General features: G+C 36.0%; 1 protein-coding gene across 1 annotated transcript in view; it reads right to left on the bottom strand.

Moving 5' to 3' along the window:
- The window catches only part of LOC149289632 (cadherin-19-like), an 80,884-nt gene that overhangs the window by 42,571 nt on the left and 24,134 nt on the right, over window positions 1–14,179 (bottom strand). The window contains exon 4 of the mRNA XM_089490432.1: window positions 8,420–8,501. Coding sequence (XP_089346558.1) covers window positions 8,420–8,501 — 82 coding nt within the window. The remainder of the gene's footprint in view (window positions 1–8,419; window positions 8,502–14,179) is intronic.

Below are 14,179 nucleotides of genomic sequence, written 5' to 3'. Positions count from 1 at the left end.
CTATATATATATACTAATATTGTATGCTGTACCTAGGGTGTGGAATTATAATATTGTATTTTGTTATTCTATTATAAAACTCTAAAGAAATACAGCTAAAAAGAAAAGTGCAAAGGTGCAAAAATATGTCTGACCTTAATAAGTTAGATAATGTCTAATTCTTCCCTTACAAAAAGCAATAAAAAATTAAGTTATAGGACAATTGTAAATGGATCTGCAAAGAACTTATTCACAAAACCACAATACATTGACAAAACAGCAAAAAATCAAAGAAATAAAGTACAGATCACATGTAAAATGAAACCCATTGGATCTATGTTTAGAAATGTTTAAATAGAAAACTAATGCCCACAAAATTGGAAGTCTTAATTATAGTAATGAGAGTTACTGTGATAATCCTTTGTCAATAACATTTTCCATGTGATTATTTACTTATCTGTATATTCCAATACTTATATATTAGAGTAACTGATGATACAATGCTGAAAACAACCAAGCAGACAAAATATATGCAATGTTTATCACTTGCAAAAGAGAAGGAATTCCAACCATAAAGCAAGGGCATTGCTAAGTGCAATGACTTTAACTCCGAAATTACGGTAGTTAGACTAGCACAAAAAGCATGTTGTGCAAATATAAAGTTGGATATGCAGTGGATAGATAACAAATGCTGTTTTACAGAGTGAGCATGGTGCAGGGAACAGGGGTTGTGAGGGCTACCGATATAAAATAGTTCATAGAGGCCTGAGACCTACATACAATAGCTGTCCTGACAGGAAATTCAATGTTTTATTTAGAAAAAAATAAGGCAACAATATTGCTCACTAGGTTCTTGACAATATGAGATACAAAATCCACTTTTGCATGCATTACTCATAAATCCACTATCACTAAAATGTTCTAATTGGACTGGTAACTAGAATTAATTACCAAATGAATCACACATATTCCTAAATGAAAATATGTATTTTGAATAAAATGTGGGCAAGCTGGCAAAAAGAGAATCAGACCTAGCCAGAAATTAAACAGATGCCATGGTGGTACCCCACTGTCGTGCTTTGGTGGGAAGTGGGAATCAGGAAAATTGGGACTGTTGGGATATATGCTTATGAATCTAGGCCTAGCTAATCATATAAAATCTGAAAACTGTTGGACTGTGACAAATACTCTAATACATATGGCATATTCTACTTAATTTTTTGATCAGATAATTATCTAAACTCAAATATAGTTATGCTGCAATCTGCGTGCCTAGCCGCACGCTGCATGACTATAAAAAATCAAGCGTATACAGCTGGTGGCGGACCTTAAAGTGCCAAGACTGCCATGCCATCCAAAGTTTACCCTTCCTTTTACATTTTGCCATTGCCACTCTAATGCATTTGATAGCAGAGTGGTCCTATTTAAATCTTTGTGTGAATCCCCCATATGCACTTACACCTTTCCCCATCCCCCAGTTATTTGGCTTGCAGGAAAAGCTGAGCACATTTTCTCTCACGTGATATACTTACCACCAGTCATCTCCAGCACTAGCTCAGTGAACATTCCGGAAGGGAGTCTACTGAGATCTCCTGATAGTGTTTCTGCCAATCAGCAGCATAAAACATTGGACCATGGAGCTACGTGTTCTCTTAAAGTTAAGCACTTTTTTTTTACAGGACTAATGAATGAATAATGAAAAAGTTACAAATAATTGCATTTTAATTGTTTGTTCAGAAGGCTGACACTGGAGTGTTCCTTTAAGATCATGTCATATAAAATTAAATCCTTGTTACATTTCATGTGGTAATATAATTTTGAGACAGTATTGGACATGGTGTTCATAAAAAAAAACAATGCTAATTTATTTTTGCCAATTAAAACATATTTTCAAATAATAATTACCAGATGACCAGAAGATACGTATGATTCAAATGCTTCCTTTGTTTAAGGAGACAGCCCAGTCTACTATCCTCATCATAAAGACTAATACCCTGAATTCATATCAGTACTCATACGATATACTGCAGCAAATGGTGTGCTAGTTATGGACCATTATAATGAAAAATATAGGAAATATTTCTAGCTTGGCAGTGTCTACAAATTGCATCCCTAACTGTACATGGCTGCTGTCTACAGGCCTGTCAACAGATCCAATTACACCATAAATGATCTGTGGGCATCGCACACACACAAATACAGCACTTATAGCCATATATTCTAAACCTATGACAGTAATAAAATGAAATATCCTAAAGTTAAACTTTTACTTTTCTGTACTCAGAAGTGAAAAATGGTTTCATATAAACTTTTATCAAAAGTCTACAATGATACCTATGCACTCATATACAATGGAATATTAAGCATAAGCAATTATGGTTTGACACTTAAGAGTTTTGGTGGAATACAAACAGAATGTATTACCAAAAGCAAAGCAGAGGAAACGAAGTGAAGGATCTAACCCTGACTTAGGCCCAAGATCTCAGATTGGCATGTAACATTTCAACGATGGTTGTAAGTCTGAGGTAATAGTAAAGATTTTGGCAAGCGGATAACATAAATAGTCAACCACAGAATTAAACAATCAATATGCCTTAGAGGAGACAACTTAAAGATGAAAATGTGCTCATCTCTATAATTAAATTGTTTATCTTGTGAATGTACTTGAAAACATGCATTTACAAATATAGCCATGCATATTATCATCTTTTTACATTTCTATGAAAATGCACCAAAGTAATGGATTTCCCTAAGACGGACGTAATGTAGCCATGGTTGACTATGACATAGGCTAGGTTGGAGCTTAACAATTGTACAAAACTATTCTTTTTATTTCAATTATTTCAATCACCGATTAAACTAACCAAATAATCACACATATAGCAAAAAAAAAATATATATATATATATATCATCAGTTTTGAATCTTAAGCATAATATATATATAATTTATAACTCTCACATAATAATATTAAAACCCTCATATAATGATACTCTAGTTTTTAGCACATTTTTGTAGATAATAGAAAAACTTGTAAAAACTGGACAAATATAACTTTTTTCTAGACTTCTCAATCAATTCAAAGTATGTGAGCTAAAGTGAGTGATTTGTAATGTCTCTTGTCAGAAATTGAGTTTTTTAGGTTAGGCCCGGGAATAAATAGTTGATGAACAAAATACAAAGAAGTGAGTCCAGGACAAGTTTCCAGGGAGTTTCAAACATCTCATTGCTTAAATTTAACGAAATATTGCTAGGGCTAAAAAATGATATAAGGAATGTGGTTTAAGAATTATACCTCACTACAGGCCCAGTAATGTTCTGAGAAATCCCTCAAATGGCACACATGGAACACTTCTTTTAAAACATCTACATATCTGAAATATGCATCAAGTTATATGAATGTTGCTTTTAAATTAGTGTATGTGTACCATATATCACATGGTATATCCAATTTAACATGTTCTCAATTTTCAGTGTTATTTTTTTTAAGGCTGCAATTCTCAGACAGGATAGTTAAATGTAGACTTGTGCATTCGTCTTCGGGCGAACATGAAAACGAACACGAAGAGTGCGTTTTCGTGTTCGTTCCGAAGACACGCTGAAGAGAAGACAGCGGCGGTAAAACGTAGGCGAAGACGAAGACACACACCACGAAGATCTTCGTGATCGTCTTCGTCTACCAGTCTCCCCCCCTTCTAACTTACCTTGGCATCGCCGCAGTTCACGGAAGTGGAAATCCGCAGGTTCGCCATCAGGGGTTACAGGGCAGTGCGAATGAGCCTATTGGTCGCCTACAGGGACCTCCTCTGGCATCAACCAATTGGCTCACTCGCACGGCCTTTGTAACCCCTGACAGCAAACCTACGGATTTCCGCTCCCGTTAACCCCTTCGATGCTGCGTTAGATAACGGGAGCGGAAATCTGTAGGTTAAAGGGCCGTGCAAGCGACCAATAGGCTCACTCGCACGGCCCCTTAACCCCTTAAGGTGCACCAGGAGCCTAAAAGTCTGTACGAGCGACTTTTAAAACCCCAATGCTGCAATTTACCCTGCAGATCCCACTGGTCTCCCTGTTCTATCAGTTAACTGTCCGTACAAGCGACTTTATTGGTCCTGCTGACGACCAATAGAGTTGCTCATACGGACATTTAAACTCCTGGCGCCAGAGCTGCTGCGGTACGCGTTAACCCCGTATTAACCCCTTAACCGGAAAAAACGAAGAAAAACCGAACACGAAGAATGTCCACGAATATTCGCCCGAAGAGAAGACAGGAACAGGCGAATATTCGCGGAATACGAAGATTTTTTTCCCCCCTGAAGACGAGCACGAAGACGAACACGAAGAGCCCCCTGGTGCCCAAGTCTAGTTAAATGGTAACCCTTATCATCACAGCTGATAGCACAACTTATTTTAACTACATTTGTAGCACATGCAATGTTTTAGGTATCCAGATACCTTAGTTGGATGGGGTGACTATAGACAGGATGCTATACATGGGTGGGGGTAGGGTTGCAGACAGGACCAGTGGTACCAACTTTACTCCTTAAGCGGTAATAAAGACAAACTTCAGGATATCATGTCTTGTTCCAGTTCCCTTTTTAACTACATTAGGAGGCCACACGGGAGCTATGATTGAGGTCTGTGCAGCAACGGCATAGACCTCAATCAATCTCACAACCTGCGAGGCCAGTCAGGGGAATCCATAAGACAGTGGGGCAGCTTGGTGGGACAGTAGAACACTGCTCAAAATCAGGGCTGCTCCTTGCAAAACACGACACTTAGGTGGTATGATAACATGCACTTTTGTTTTGAAATTAGTGTCATTATTTTTGAGATATTGAAAATAAGGGATTACATTACAACCTGAAAGTGGAAATATTTGACCCAACTGATATAGGTAATCTTCCTATTTCCTTCTCAAACCCTACCAAAAACTAGGTTGCATTTCATTTTCTACTGTTTGAATTTATACTTAACAAATGATATAACTTTTCTTTAAACCAACCTTTCTAAATATAATCTGGACAATTTACGGTTGCAGGTTAGCTGCAAGCATTGTTTACAGTATAATTGAGTTTGAATTACATAGCCAGTAGCTTTTTTAACACAGACCTAAAAGTAGCAATTAATTAACTGTTGGAACTATACCCATTGGGCCCAATTACACATTACACTTACTTAAAGCACAAGTCTAGTTAATTTCAGTCTTGTAAACATAGCAATACAGCAAAAGGAGTATATGGAGTAAGATGGACATACAGGAAGGAATGTCTCATAAAATAGATGATTTTTACATTAATGAAAAAATCTACACCCTATTGCTGTAGTCTAAACGTGTTAAGTGAAAATAATTTTACAATGCAATGTTTAAAATACACTCCCTTTACAAATTATGATGTTACTTTTTAACACCTTTGCACATTCTTATTGCTATTTATATTTTTAGATTATATTTATTTATTATATTTCTGGCAGCCATATATTCATCTCATCCATTTGTCAGTTATGGTGTTGCTAGTATATCACGTACACATACTATGATCTTGCAACTATATTTACCATACTACTGTTATAGCTTACAGCTTCAGTAACATTTATATAGCATTAACTGATTGATCATTAGACACACTTCTCCCACACTTGTTGCTCTTGTGTGAATACCAAAACTTTGCCTCTTGGTTATCTCATCTCTAATCATCTGTACTACGATCCCGTGCTAGAGCTCTAAAAAAAATATTCTTTTGACCTGGCAAGGATTATTAAATGATATTTAAGATCTGCCTGTAAATGATGAGCAAAATAGGATCTTAGCCTCCTGTGTAACTTTTTCTTAAGTTTAACTAAACTGATGGAGTCTTATGACTGTAAGTAAGCTGTTTCTTAAATCAACCTTCCCATGAAAGCTATATACCTACAGATATGGCGTTCTCTAATGGAGTGGATGAAATGGTATTTTCTTTTAGCTGTATGACTAGGCACCATAGCCATATACACTTATCTTTAATGGCATTATAACTACTACTGAAGACCAGGGTTAGTAGGTAAAGTCCCAGATGGAAACGGGAACAGTTTGTTTTTCATTTATTTTTTTTACCACCTTTGCACATTCTATTGCTATTTATATTTTTAGATGTTGCTATTATATTTCTGGCAGCCATGTATTCACCTCATCTATTTGTCAGTCATGGTGTTGCTAGTATGTCAACTACACATATTATGATCTTGCAACTATATTTACCACATTTTCTATATTTTCTTTTAGCTGTATGACTAGGCACCATGGCCATATACACTTATCTTTAATGGCATTATAACTACTACTACCTGTTCAGCTGTATAACCTTGTCTTCTATCTCTAACCTGTCATATGTTTTAATGTGTTAAATGGATAGTCACATACAAGAATATCCTTCCAATAAATGTCAAAATAATTTTGTCTCTCCGCTTAAAGTGATAAAAAAAGCTATAGATCAAGAAAGCTTTTGAAATGATTAAAACTAATCACAACTCTGTCGATGATGCTATGCTAAAAATAGCCCCTGCAATCTCTCTAAAAGTATTCTAAATTTCAAAAGCTAATTTGTAATGTTATTTAGCTATTTAAGTACCTGGTATTCTTTCTAATAAGCCATTGTAAAGACTAGCTAATATATGGAAAATATATCCTTTGCATTATGATTTTTGCTGTGCATACTGTAATATGCTGTAATAGAAGAATTATGAAGGCCTTACTCCTGGCTACTTCTCACATAATCCAATAAACCAAATGTAATAGATACGAGTTGCATACCACCACACATGAAATGATAGTCACCAGTACATTATAACACACCCCATAATTGAGTAACATAAACCCCAGAATATGTTAAAAAATAAGCCAGAAGATACCAAAGCATGACATATACAACATATCCTAATGTTTCATTAACAATGTTAATTTGCTATCCATTTATACAGGTAATAGAATAAATTATCAACCTTCGATATTAAATGTGAAATGACATGTGCTATAGAATACAGTAATAGCAAGTATACTTGGCCAGAAGTGCAAAAAATTAGAAAAAAAAATCTGCTAATTAGAAATAATCAAAAGATTATTTTTATTGATCATCAAAGTATTTGTTTGATGCTCGCTAACAAAGAAAATAACTGGCATCTCAGTGTACGTTACAACTACATCCTCCTTATCCTGGGCACTTTCATCACCAGGACTTGTACTTTAAGGTGAATAACTGCCTATTTTAACATGTTACAATCTACAAAAGTGATTTTTTGTTGGTTTACAATCTATTCCAAAAGAGGCATTCATTTAATGCATGCCATGGTGTCTAAAATTAAGGTCCTCTATTTTTCATCCAGTTTGATAAATAAATTGCAAACTATTTACAAAACAGTGGTATGCTCTGTTAAGAACAGTTGTCCACCAACTGTAGAGTCTGACTGTAACTGAAATGTGCTATTTCTTGTCTGTGTTCTTTTTTTATTGTTGCCTACAGCACTGCCAATTCTACTTACCAAATTAGGTAATTAGTTACACAAAGCACTACTCTATGCAGATGTAAATTCTTATAATTGAACAAAGTATGTCTGTTCCTAGACCAAAAAAGAGTTGAATCTAATTCAATCATCTTAATAACAATCCCAAATTTAGGTTATGATTAAGAAGCAGACATTATTTTTACATTTTACACATAAAACAGAGATGTACATTGCCATATTTCTTCCACAGAATTTTGTAATTCCACCTTTTATTGGGTCAACCCAGAGTGAAACATAGAACCACATAAGCATTAACATCCTTAGAGGTCGATTTGCCAGAAGAAATTACTCTACATCTTATTCTATATATATTCTGGCACACTAAAAGTATCAGAAATGTATGACTCGATTTTGTATAGTGGAATATTTATCTAGCTTTGCTCATTCAATTTCTATGAATAGTTAAACAATAAATGCTGGATATCTGCAGAGGTTAGAAATTCTATCTTTGTTTCTGAAAGAGAAAGTCTTTTTGAAATGCAGTAATGAAGTAATAATTTATATCTGTAACACTATAAATTAGATTTTCTTTCAAGAAGCTGTATGATATTTTCAATGACATTAGTGAATCTGTGTTCCACATCAAATTACATTTAAGTAATGTAATCAATATTAATATAAAAGTATTGTGCAGAATATATTAATTTTATTGTAAATGATCCTGTTGCATGATTACTAATAATATTTTTGTATTTCCTAGAAAGCTTTATTTTCTAGACAACTTGACAACCCCCTACCCCATTTCTTGGAACATGTTCCAAATATTTATTAATATATTTTTAGGTTTTAGCTTAAGAATCATTCTGAATGACTTTATACTTAAAGACTAAAAATATAATAGTTCTTTTGATGCTGTTGGATCTTCATGGTATTTAAATATGCATTGTAGAGGCTAAATTACCTGTCCAACGTATAAAGGTTCTGTTATTTCCTGTTCCTCCAGAACAAATATCTGTTTCCACATCCAACCTCTTTTAATTCTTACATGGTTCAAATGTTGATCTTGCAGAGTGGCAGGCTTGAAAATCTCAGTACTGAAGATGCAAGGCAATACTAAAAAAAGCTCCATTAAGAAAAGAAGCCAAGCAAAAATGGTTTTCCTGTTGCAAGATGTTAAAACATGTATTTTACACATTTTGAGTCTTCTTACATGCTGTAATACTCCATACCCTGTTGTTTCAACATCAGTAGACTGTAGTTTTACATCGTCTTCACACTTCTAGAACAAAAAGGGAAACAAATATAAAGAAACAGAAATTGACAAACGCGTCGCCTTAAACCTTTTATTATCTTAATAATATTGAATTCTACAAACTTTAAGTTGTGCTCAAGTGATCATGCTGCTATACGTTAGGGAATCTGAGTGAGGCAACATTAGTTTTATTTCTTTTTTGCCCCACTAAAAAATGGCAGACTAGATGGGCCAAAGGGTCTGATTTGCTGTGAAATTCTCTACAAAAAATGGAACTTTGCCACCAGGAAGATACATCTTTCCATAGTATTGAGTATTGGAGCTAAACTTACTTTTTTGTGGGCAGGGGACTAAATGCTATCAAACTAATAGATCTTATAATAACATCTCTACAGAGCATAATTAATATGCAAATGACATTTACCTCTACAGTCAAGCAAAGATTATATTATAATTTAGGGAGCTTCTATTGCAAGTGCTGTGTGCATTACACACTCCCACCCACTTCCCTCTCTCCTGTTGGTATCTTCTCTGCAGCAGCGCCCTTTCTCACACACAGACTCCCTCCCCTCTTTTTTTTCCTCTTTCCTGGCAGTATCTTTTCTGGAACTGCACACTCTCATCTCATACACTGACTAGCTCCCCCTCCTATCTCTCCTGTTAGTATTGTCTCTGCAGCAGCATAAAGAGATCAGAGAAATCCATATAATGCTGGCGAAGGTGAGTAGGCAAGTGGGGGCAGTTACAAGGCAGGGGTAGATTGTAGGGGCAGGGCAAGGAGGTCAAAAAAGGCTGTGGGGAATGAGTAGAGAGGACTAGGCCGATAAGCACAGGAGTTACAGAGAGACCTAGGGCGAGAGTGCAGGGGCAGAGAGAGACTTATTTTTGGGCAACAAGTGAATTAAAAAAAGTTCTCAAAGTTTTCATCTGAGCGAAAGGGCATGAAATTAGGCTCTTGTTGAGCCTAAATAATTTTTTTCAACCTTGTGCACAAGTCTATTTTATAATATTTTTATATATATATATATATATATATATATATATATATATATATATATATATATATATATACACACATATATATACATGAATGATACACAATGTATTGTTACAAAAGAGACCTTTTTTATTTTCCATAGTTGGAAACTTGGACTTGGAATGCTATAGATTATGATTTTGTGCATCCTGCGCACATTTATTGATATTGGAAAGCATAATGTACAACAAATAGGCATATTATATGTATTCTGTACTCCACATTGTAAAGTTCACTGATGATTAGGTAAAAGTGCACCACAAAGATCTACATCATGAATGCACATAAATATTATAAGAATTAATTCTGGGTTTGTGAAGACAATATGCAGCTGCTGCAACATATTGTGCAACATATGCTTGATTTAAAAAAAAAAGGTGATTTCATATCTTTACAAAACATGTAGTTTTTAATCTGGGAACTCATTCATATTATATGTTAAAACATTTTGCACGTATCGATGCAGTGTGTGTGCAAGAAATCAGACAAAAATATATTACCCTTTACAGTATAAATGGTTTGTTATTTGTACATATTCTATAAGCCAATGGATATTTCCAAAAACTAGAGAGACATTTTACCTCATGCAAAACAGTTGCATTAAAAGGTTCTGAGCGGATGACTCATCAATGTCATGCAAGTAACGTGGTCATGTAAGTGTTGCAATGCATGTTGCAATACCATTTTATATGACCTTCTGACACATTTAAATGCAGCTTTCCTGGTGCTTAATTGTTGGAATCTCTGCCAATTTATCTATAGACCATCCTGAGGTGGATAAAGTTTGCTTGTTCATTTGTGTTTGTAGCAAAGTGTCCCACAAAAGTGTTGGTGTCACATCTGCCCCAACTCAGTAAGCCCAGACCTCTTAACAACAAAAGTTAATTTCCTGCCCTATTACAGCTCAACACATGTGGGACTCTTCACTGATGGGTGAGATGACGGGGAGTTCTCTTCTGCCCCTTGACTTTACATTATGAAGGTCCAACCCCAGTGAGCCTCTGCTGTAGGAAGAGCTTGGCTAATCCTGTATAATATATAGTAAAATCAGTAAAATTTCTTCAACATATGCTTACACATTATGCATTAAGCAGGGCCAGCTCAGCCATTCTTGCTGAAGAAGCATTGTTGTGTTGCTCTTCCTAATGAGTAGTAAAGTAGAAGAGTTGAAACTACAGCTTTTCTGAAAACTATTATGTAAACTCTCCCTTTAGTGAATAGTTTCCAAAATCCATTACTTGAGAATCTGTGTCAAACCTGTGTTTGGAGATCCTAGGGACTGACTTTTATCACATCCTCGGGGGTTCATACACAGCTGCCACTTTTCTCACTGACATAGGAAACCCCTGTGTGTCAGAATCATACTGGGAACGTTACGCAAAACCGAGCAGAAGGGATTCCATCTTTCTTTTCTATATTGGTCCTTTCTATCTAAAGTGCTAGCAATTGGTTTTGTTTGACAGGTTGTAAAGAGACTTTAATGTGCTTGATATATATCTGGCTTTGTATTGTCTCTTATGTTAATATCTATCCAGTATCTGATGTTCACAACAAACAGCATTTTTTTCCCTTTTATTTTGCACCAAACAATTCCAGCAGGTACACCTCATTACAATAATCGACTTAACAAAGAAGCAAAAGGAATAAGCGACATCAGTATTTGAAACTGAGACCATTTACGAATATGTTGTGTAACCCTGAACAGTAATATCCATAAATGTATAGCCAAATCCGGCTTTCCTGTCTCGTTAATGTCATATTGGTTTTTAATGGTGTTAATTTCTAAATAACTAAAACATATCTAAATACAACTAAAGCTGTAGCTTAGCCTTTTTTCTGTGTTTGAACAATAGTTTAAATCAATTATGTATTTTACGTTATTATCCTATGCTTGGCCTGGAGCAGCAACCCCAACAACCCCCAGATCTCACCTAAACCCACTTATCATCTTTTACGAAAGCTTGGATAAAACCTCATGGCCATAAATGGAAACGTTCTTGGTGAAGAGGTGCTTCTTCAGTTCTCCAATTAACCATGGGTTGTCTTTGGGTCATAGGGGCAGCACTCTCTCCTTACGCGTAGCTGTTATATAGCGTCCCCCTTGCCCGGCTAACATCTTTCTTGACCACTTCTCCTCATGGCTGCCTCTCTTTCTCTCTTCTGATATTCCTTCTGTTATCCTTGGGTACTTCAACATCCCATTTGATACCCCATTAAGTCCCACGGCTTCAACATTTCTTTCTATTACCTCCTCTTTTGATCTCACACAACATATTAACTCCCCCACTCATGATGATGGTCACACCCTGGACCTTATTTTTTCTAGCATGTGCTTTCTCACTAACTTCTCTAATTCCCCTTTCCCCCTCTCTGACCACCACTTGCTTTCCTGCTCTCTAATCTTGCCTCCTACTCACTCCCCTGCACCCAACCTTGTCCAACCAGAGACCTTAGCTCTATTAACCTTCAGAAGTTCTCAACCAATTTACTCCTTCTATCTCTAACATGTTGTGCCCTAACAACGCTACCTTTCTCTATAACTTCACTCTCACATCTGCTCTTGAGGATGTAGCCCCAGTTACTACTCGCTCTTCATGATGCTCACGTTTCCAACCCTGGCACATGACTGTAACCTGACACCTACGACGTTGTTCCTGCACTGCTGAGCTTAGTTGGCGAGATACTCATTCAATGGCTGACTTTCTGCACTACAAATTTATGCTACGTTCTTACTACTCCGCTCTCAACCTTGCTTAAGAAACCTACTTCACCTCCCTCATCTCCTCCCTGTCTCATAACCCTAAACGACTCTTCAGCACTTTCAATTCCTTTCTTCGACCTATCCCTACTACCCCTTCCACTAACCTTATTGCCACATATTTCAATAATAAAATCGTAACTATCAGATATGACATCTGTACAGTCACCACCCTGCCCTCACCCTCCCTCTGACTATGCACCCTCCTTCCCACTGACCTCTTTTCCATTCAATACTAGACTTGCGCATTCGTCTTCGGGCGAACATGAAAACGAGCACGAAGAGGCCGTTTTTTTGTTCGTTCCGAAGACACGCCGAAGAGAATACAGTGCCGGCAAAACGTAGGAGAAGACGAAGACTCACAACCACGAAGAATCGAAGATTCTTCGTGATCGTCTTCGTTTTTGCCGCGCAGCCGCCAAAATTTCAAACAGGAGTGAGCTGATCTCGTCTGTCCAATCAGCTCACTCTTGTGACGTCACGCTAAGGGTCTCGTCCAATGCCTGTGCTGCTGTTTTTTGAATTCTGAAGGCGCCTTTATAAGACCAGAGCTTGCCTGAGAGATCCATTCATTTTTCGCTGTGACTGCTTTGGCAACACTGCTGTGCTGCATCCGAGCGTTACAGAGAGAGATTGTTCTGTTCTGTGTGAGACTGGTAAGCCTTAGCCTGCCATTTCTCACAGTGTACTTCATCCTCACTTCAGTGCTACTTAATATAATTAATAATAATAATTTGATTAATTAAATTTTTTTATTTAATTTGTCATCAACTGTAGTGTAAGTGCTGTTGAGTTGACAGTGCACCCAGTGCCTCAGTGGCACTGGGGTGCCCTTGCCCTGGGCTGGCACTAGTGCCTATTGCCTGTCCTGCTTAAATAAATTAAATAGAATTTATAAATAATAATTTAATAGAATCTATAATTTAATAGTTCATTATTATATATATATATATATTTGTCAGTCATATATATATATATATTCTATAGTATACTAGTGTAGAGTGTACTGTAGACATTCATCTACTAGTGTCTAATTTAAAATCAGTAATATTAAATAATATAATTAATAATTGAATTCATTATAAAATTATATATATATTTGTCAGTTATAGTTAGTAATAGTATACTAGTGTAGAGTGTACTGTAGACATTCAAGACATCTACTAGTGTCTAATCTAAAATCAGTAATATCAATAATTCTATAATTCTTTCTTGTCTTAATAGTTAATTAAATTAGCTATAAATAAAAGTAATAATATTAAATAATTACTACTAGCGTATAGTTCAGCTAATCTTATTAGTACTGGTGCTGCAGCTCTATAGTTTGTGCTTTGTTTTAGCAACAGCAAGAGACCAAGTCAATTTTTCTTAATTAATCTTTCATTTTATTTCATTTGTTTTGCTCACCTCAGTCCATCAGTGAAGTGAACTTGTTGGGCTAGTGAGTGCAGCCGCATAAGTGCTGTGTTTTTTTTTGATCAGCAAGCAGTGACGTTAACTGTTTTGCAAAGATTTTCTCATTTATTTTACATTTTATTTCAATTTTATTAAAAGTACCCTTAGTGTTTTGCTCACCTCAGTCCATCAGTGAAGTGAACTTGTTGGGCTAGTGAGTGCAGCCAGCAGTGAAGCTAACTGTTTTGCTGTGACATTTTATTTCTAATTCTTTTCAAGA

The sequence above is a fragment of the Sceloporus occidentalis genome, unplaced genomic scaffold, assembly GCF_023333645.1.
Source record: "Sceloporus occidentalis isolate IW3139 unplaced genomic scaffold, rSceOcc1.0.p SCAF_44, whole genome shotgun sequence".
Taxonomy (NCBI): Eukaryota; Metazoa; Chordata; class Lepidosauria; order Squamata; family Phrynosomatidae; genus Sceloporus; species Sceloporus occidentalis.
This window is presented reverse-complemented; position numbering and strand designations above follow the sequence as displayed.